Raw genomic sequence first — 7,866 nt, 5'->3', positions numbered from 1 at the left:
AGATAATAAAATGATTAATTCTAAATCTTAGGTAAATGATTTAAATGACTATTTTGTCTAGTGTGAAATCTACTTTTAAAGGGTAAAAAAGACGAACGACATTTCGCTAAGGATCTTGGTGCTTTTAATATAGTATAGATAGATATAGATATAGATATAGATAGATACACACAAATATTACTTGCAGCTTCTCAGAAACAAATTTGACGATGAAAAAAAGACGATACAGATAAAGGGTGGATTTGCTTTAGAAAATACAATCAATTCAGTAAATTTTATTTATCAACTTCTTCATTCAGAAGATGACAGTGTTGATTTAATTAGTCTACACAAGGACATACAACTTTCTTGACTTGTTTCTTTTCTTTTATTACTTCTTCTTCTACTATTACTACTACTTACATAGGCACTTCTTGCCCAAATCCTTAGAAACTAATAATATATATATAAAAGGTAGTTCGAACTTCGATATATCCCGTGTTCAGGGTTGATTTTACGGTTCGATCGAATTCGTGACCTATAGGTCAGACGAAGATAACTTCACTATTACTCTCCAGGGCTCGCTTCACATAGTACATGATAAATGAACCTTAGATAATGTGAAATGATCAATTTCTCCCTTTCTTAAATATCAAATGAAGGGCAAGGACTATTTATCTGAAGCAATTCTTCTATCATTTGCAATGCAACTCTTTCTTCTTCATCCATTTCACTTCTAATACTTATACCTTCAACTATTTCTCCACAATTCTTGGAACTAGAAGTAGAAGAAGAATTTAATTCTCCTTCAATAGCAGCATTGACATTATTCTTTTTCTGAAGTTCAACTGTCATCACCCATTTCGAATCAGAAGAAGGGCCAGCACGTTTTTGCCACACTCCTATGTGTGAATTCTCAATATCCAACCTCAAACAAGTAAGAGATGGTGATGGCACCTATATCATGAAAACAAGACTTGAAATGTAGTAATTTCACAGGACATATCCCGATATATAAACAACAACAATAGCATATCCAGTATATTTTTACAAGTTGGGTCTGGGGAGAATAGCGTGTACGCAGCCTTATCCCTACCTTGTGTAGGTAGAGAGGATGTTTCCGATAAATACTCGGCTCCAATATCCCAATATATAATTGCGATGACCCATAATGTCATCTTTAAATTTAATAAGTAATTCTGTGTTCTAAGACCTCGAAAATCACCATTTATCATTTCTCGACTTGCGTGCGCAGTCCGTACATTTTTCCGGAAACTTTTCATGTGAAAAATGAATTAAAATGTGAAATAGAGCTTTAAAATTCAAGTGAGTTGACTTTGGTCAATATTTTTAGCAAAAGAACCCGGATCAGTGTTTTGACAGTTGCGGTAGCTCCGTATCGTGATTTGGGACTTGAGCGTATGCCCGCAATTTAATTTGGAGGTCCCTAACTCAAGTTATGACCATTTAACGAAACTAGCAATTTAAAGGCTAAATATTCTAAGTTTGACCGCGGGACTGACTTTTTGATATCGGAGCTGGAATCCGATTCTGGAAATTTGAACAGCTCTGTTATGTCACTTATGACTTGTGTGCCAAATTTGATGTCATTTTGGATTTATTTAATATGTTTTCGCATGAGATTTGCAAATTGAAAAGTTTAAAACTCAAAGTTTAAATCGGGTTGTGAATTGTAATTTCAGCATTGATTGACGTAATGCGAGACCCTGAGTAAGTCCGTATTATATTACTGGACTTGTTGGTATATGCGTACGGGGTCCCGAGTACCCCGAGAGTGGAACGGATCGAAATCGGAAAAAGAATTGGACTTAAGCAAAATCTGAAATTTTGACTTCTGGTGTAATCGCACCTGCGGAATTTTGACCGCAGGTGCGAGCTCGCAGAAGCGAGACTTCTATCGCAGATGTGGTCTTCGCAGGTGCGGCCCTTTTGCGCAGAAGCGGACGTCGCAGGCGCGATATTTTTGTCCGCAGATGCGGAACCTCGGCTGGCAGCCCCACTTCGCAAATGCGAGATCGCAGGTGTGAAAATTTAGCCCGCAAATGCGAAAATATTGGGCAGAATACATAAAATCGGGGTCTTAGCCATTTTTACTCATTTTTGAGTTTTAAGTCTCGGATTTGGGTGATTTCAAGGGGGATTTTCATGACTTTGAATTGGGTAAGTGTTCTTTAACCATTAGCGATTATATTTCACAAATCTATGTCTATATTCATCATTTATCTCAGATTTAGATGGAAGAAATTAAAATTTTTGTAAAACTTTCCAAAAACGAAAAATTAAGATTTAAAGGTCCATTTGATATTGGAATTGGACAAATTTTGTATGGTTGAACTCGTATTGGAATGGGTATTAGGATTTCGTGAGTTTTTTCGGGATTTGAGATGTGGGTCCCACTGCCGAATATTTTAATGAATTTCGGATTTTTATCCGAAAAATTGGTAAATTCACATGGAATTAATCCTATGATTAGTATTGAATATATTGAATTATTTGTGAACAGATTTGAAGCTTTCGGAGGCAAATTTAAAAGGAAAAGTTGTGGTTGAATAATTGATTGAAATTTGCAAAGCGAGGTAAGTGTCGGGGTTAACCTTGACTTCAGGGATTAGAACCCTTAAATTGTTTGTTATGTGAATTGCATGTAAACGACGTATAGGAGAGGTGATGAGTGTCTATACGTCATCAAATTAATTATTTTCCTGCTTACTTGAAAAATCATAAATTATTTTTAATCATAAATTAAATATTATAATAATTATTTCTCTCTTATTCTTTGCAAATATAAATTCTTGAATTCCTGCATTAATTGTTACATGCTATTTGAATTATGTGCATTAATTGTTATTTGACATTTAGCATAATAAATATTAAACTGTCTATTTGCTTCATGATTTCCATAATAATTTTCTATTTGTCATTGTTTGCTTCATAATTAAACCATAATTATTGTATGCTTGTTGTCTCATAATTTTACATTAATTGTTACATTTATTGGGAAAATTTCTTCTATAAGAATTGGTAAATGAAAATGTTGGAGGAGCAGATTGCATGCCGCAACATGATTGTTTATAATGAATATATTGGAGGATCGGGTTGCACGCCGTAACAGACTTATTAAAAGTCAATATTGAATGATCGGGTTGCACGCCGCAACAGACTTATTAAAAGTCAATATTGGAGGATCGGGTTGCACGCCACAACAGACTTATTAAAAGTCAATATTGGAGGATCGGGTTGCACGCCGCTTCAGACTTATTAAAAAGTTAATATTGGAGGATCGGGTTGCACGCCGCAACAGACTTGATTAAAATAAATATATTGGAGGAGTGGGTTGTACGCCACAACAGAACTGAATGTGGATATATTGTGAGAGCGGGTTGCACGCTGCAACTGAATTGATGGAAATGATTGGCTTCAATTATTATAAATGAGTTACTTGATTTATTTCTATTATTGTTATTGTATCTAATATTACGTACAGGTAATGTAGGTGACCCGCCTTAGCCTCGTTACTACTTAGTCGAGGTTAGGCTCAGCACTTACCAGTACATGAGGTCGGTTGTACTGATACTACACTCTGTACTTCTTGTGCAGATTTTGGAGTTGGTCCCAACGACGTGTCATAGTTTTGCTTGGATTTCAGCTATTCGGAGGAGACTTGAGGTATAACTGCATGGCGTCCGCAATTCTGAAGTCCCCATCTATTTCACTTTAGCTATGTGTTTATTTTCAGACAGCTTTACTTTATTCAGACCTTTATTTGTATTTATTCTAGAAGTTCGTGCACTTGTGACACCAATTCTGGGATAGTATTTAGACACCGTTGTTTGATGGATTATTTTACTATATTTCAAACTTTGCTTCCGCATTTGTTTTCTTGTTATTAATACATTTAAAAATTATTTTAAAATGGATAATATTATTCTAACGTTGGCTTGCCTAGCAAGTGAAATGTTAGGCGCCATCACGGTCTGAAGGTAAAAATTTCGGGTCGTGACAATAATATTATGCAATAAAAATGTAATATGATTCCCCCGGTTCGTTTTATATGAAGGTGTTTAATCAGATAAGAAATTTAAGAAAGAAATAGACTTTTGAAACATACTTGCGGTCTTAAACATGTCATGTTATTTATGTGGTTATAAAATTAGAAGGTTAAAGTTAAATTACTCTTAAATATAGAAATATGTCAGTCTTTTTGGAATAATCCGAAACAAAGAATGTTGTTACACTACTACAAACAAGTAAATTTCGACAGAAATATTTGAAAGAGATCCGTCGGAAAAGCATCAACAGCTCGTCAGAAGCTTTTCTGACGGACATTCCATCAAAAATACCATATTTCTAAAGACCTCCTAAAAAATTTCGCTGAAAACTCCTATGTGTTTAATAGTGTCACATATAATGAAACTGAGGAAGTATAATGAATTTTTCTTATGAAAAATAAGGGATGAAGAATGACACCTTACTACATTTGCGAATCTTGGCATGGAGTATTTCAGATAAGGCTTTTGGAGAGGGAATTGATGAAAATTCTTGATCTTTAGCCTTTGATTCTTTATTATCTGAATCTTGAGTGATTGGAAAGTTGGTTTTTGCATTGCGGCCACTCATTAATATTGCTGCTTGATCATATGCTCTTGCTGCTTCTTCTGCTGTATCAAATGTGCCGAGCCATACCCTTCTTTTCCTGTAACACAATTTAAATTTTTTGGATTCACGTTTTGAATTCTTTGAATTTGAAATATGGGTTCAAAACATAGTATTTAATGAGTTTAAGTTTGTACATTAATAGTGTACAAAATATTTACACTATCAGTTTAACTTGAACTATAATAACAAGTAACTTCTATAAAATGCCTAATAAGCAGTGACATGAAAAAAGAGTAATAACTACACTAATAATTTGGCTGCTATAACCAAATTGCACTGATACTGTAAAAAAAAAAATTGAATAATAATTTTTTTTATAACTCAAGTTCATATTTATATACATTTCACGATGTTCTAACCACATATATCTGATATAAGCCGAAAATAGTAAGTTGGACTCAACTCATATTTAACACTCTAGGTCCGTCTTTGGACACATATATCTCCTCAGCCTTTTCTTTGAAATCGGAGACTACTCCAATCCTATTGTGATGGGCAAGTGGAAGGAGAACTAGACGTATCATGCTGGATAAAGACAAGTTACAATGAATAGCTCGAAGGTTGGATTGACAGGATCACTTCTTTAAAGTGATAACATAGTTTTCTATATATCATAGTGCAGCTACTTTGTTTAGCCGATACATGAATGACTAATCTGAAGGGGAGCCTTGGAGCAACATGTGATGACCCGATAGGTCATCTTTAAATTTAACCTTTAATTCTGTGCTGCAAGAGCTCGAATAGCATCATTTAGCATTCTTTGACTTACGTGCAAAGTCCGTATATATTTTTGAAAAATGTTTATGTGAAAAATAATGATATAAATGTGAATTAGTGCTTTAAAACTTAAGTTGACTTCGGTCAACATTTTGAGCCAATAGACCCTGATCAGTATTTTGACGGTCCCGGTGGATCCGTATCGTGATTTGGGACTTGGGCGTATGCCCAGAATCAAATTCGGAAGTCCTTAGCGCGAATTATCGCCATTTGACGAAAACTAGAAGCTTAAAGGCTTAAAGATTTTTCAAAGTTTGACCATAAATTGACTTTTATTGATATCGAGGTTGGAATCCAATTCTGGAAATTGGAATAGGTCTGTATCATCATTTATGACTTGTGTGCAAAATTTGAGGTCAATCGGACTTGATTTGATAGGTTTCAGCATTGAACGTAGAAGTTGGAAATTTTTCATTTCATTAGGCTTGAATTGGGATATGATTTATATTTTTAGCGTTGTTCGATGTGATTTGAGGCTTCGATTAAGTTCGTATGATACTTTAGGACTTGTTGGTGTATTTGGTTCAGGTCTCGGGGGCCTCAGGTGTGTTTCGGGGTGAATTTTGAACGAGTTTGGGCATTTTCGTATGATGCTTTAGGACTAGTTGGTATATTTGGTTGAGGTCTCGGGGGCCTTGGTGTGTTTCAGGGTCAGTTTTGAACGAGTTTGGGCATTTCGACACTCTGTGATGTTCTGGGAACAGTTGGAGGGCAGAGGTACATTTTGGAGTGCTGAGGCAAAACCTCATGTGAGGACCTTAGAGGAAAATTGCGGACCGCAGAGGAAATGTGTAGACCGTAGAAATCCTCTTGCGGCCGCATAAAGGAGTATCTGCAGGTTCAATAGTCAGATTTCGAAAGCTTATATCTTTTGATTTATAAGGAATTTGGAGATGATCCAAAAATAAAAGTTATATCTCTTTGAGTCTAATTTTCATAAAGTTAAATCATTCATCATTTGGACATCTGTACAGAAAGTTATGGTTAATCTACTGAATCCTGGTAGTGCAGTCACTGCTGGACTGCGACCGCACAATTTGGCTTGCGGTCGCAGAGACCTTAAATGTGCGGACAGCACAAAAAGATGTGCGTTCAGCACATTCAGAGATCATATTGGTACCATATAAATGAGGGATTCATCTCATTTTTTATTTTTAGACTTTGGGAGTATTTTGGCGATTTTTCGTGATTACTTCAAGAAATTCATCGGGGTAAGTGATTCTAACTCAGATTTGGTTAATATACATGAATATATCATTGTTTTCATATTAGTATTTTGAGTTGGAAATTTAGAGAAAATTATAGAAATATTTTAAAACGAAAGTTTAGGATCTGTAAGACAATTCGATGTCGGAATTTGATAATTTTAATATGGTTGAACTCGTATCGGAACGGGTATTCGGATTCCGTAATGTTTCATCGGGTTCCGAAAAGTGGTCTCCATATTAACTTTTGGTTGAATTTTCTAAAAATAACTTAAATTAAGTCTCTTTCGAATTATGAATAATTTCTAAAGCTCCAATTGAATTGTTGGCGAATAATTTGATAGGTTTGGAGACTAATTGTCAGGATCCAAAATCCAACTAGTCATGATGGCACCCAAGCCAACCCGCTAGGTAAGCGAGTTATCAACTGTCCAATTCCAATGAAATTTAACCAGACAATTAATTAAAAGAAATATCTAAATCTTATATATTCCCCAAGGACTAGTAGTACAAATCATGAGCTTCTAATATTAAAATTTACAAAGGTGGTATGAAATAAATACATCATTTATTCGAAATGTACATAAGCAAATTTTTATGAATCTAAGGCTACCATGAACAAAAGGCAGCTACCACCGGAACACATGTACATCTTCAATTCCATCTCCCGTCGATCACAGCAACATCATTAACCAACATTTGCATGCAAGGTGCAGAAATGTAGTATGAGTACAACCGACCCCATATACTCAATAAGTAACAAACCTAACCTTAGGTTGAAAATAGTGACGAGCTGCAACAAAAGTCGGGTCCAACACCAATAGACAACAACAATTCATAACAATGTAAAGCAAGGAATAAAAGAAGTAACTCAGAGATAGAATGCTCAGCTTAATCATGATTTATGAAAAATAATTCTGTCTTTCAACTATATCAGTGAAAACCCAAGTCATTTACCGAAGTTGTCAAAAATATGAGTAGGTTTGAAAACAGTAATTTTTCTGAAAAATCCTTTCAACGATAGATAAGATGTTCCATTTTTCTTTCCAGATAGCAAGTGTAAAATACATCTCTATGACCATAAGTCAACATGTGTGAGAAGTCATAAATGACATGATATCATACAGCATGAGAAAAATATATCTCTATGTCTGTATGTCATGTGTACATGTCAATGCAATATATCTCAGAGATGAACTCATGTACTCACACTCTCAGAGTACTCAAT

General features: G+C 35.0%; 1 protein-coding gene across 1 annotated transcript; it reads right to left on the bottom strand.

The window, feature by feature from the left end:
• Positions 1 to 609: 609 nt before the first annotated feature.
• On the bottom strand, positions 610 to 5,180 carry LOC142175377 (ethylene-responsive transcription factor WIN1-like). The gene is made up of 3 exons (XM_075241961.1): positions 5,071 to 5,180; positions 4,468 to 4,693; positions 610 to 936 (listed from the first exon to the last, which is right to left on the bottom strand). Exons 1-3 carry the CDS (start codon positions 5,178 to 5,180, stop codon positions 625 to 627), a joined length of 648 nt encoding a protein of 215 aa, XP_075098062.1. The 3' UTR covers positions 610 to 624.
• Positions 5,181 to 7,866: the final 2,686 nt, after the last annotated feature.

Source organism: Nicotiana tabacum, chromosome 21, assembly GCF_000715075.1.
Source record: "Nicotiana tabacum cultivar K326 chromosome 21, ASM71507v2, whole genome shotgun sequence".
NCBI lineage: Eukaryota > Viridiplantae > Streptophyta > Magnoliopsida > Solanales > Solanaceae > Nicotiana > Nicotiana tabacum.
Note: the sequence above shows the minus strand (reverse complement) of the source record. Positions and strands in the feature narration are given on the sequence as shown.

Bases quoted from the DNA above. Each gene is read 5' to 3' on its own strand.
- LOC142175377 (XM_075241961.1), bottom strand. From the start codon at position 5,180: ATGATACGTCTAGTTCTCCTTCCACTTGCCCATCACAATAGGATTGGA. The intron at 4,694-5,070 runs GTTAAATATGAG...ATTGTGTTACAG, and splicing joins TCCAAAGACGGACCTAGAGT to GAAAAGAAGGGTATGGCTCG. The intron at 937-4,467 runs GTGTCATTCTTC...TTCATGATATAG, and splicing joins AGATTCGCAAATGTAGTAAG to GTGCCATCACCATCTCTTAC.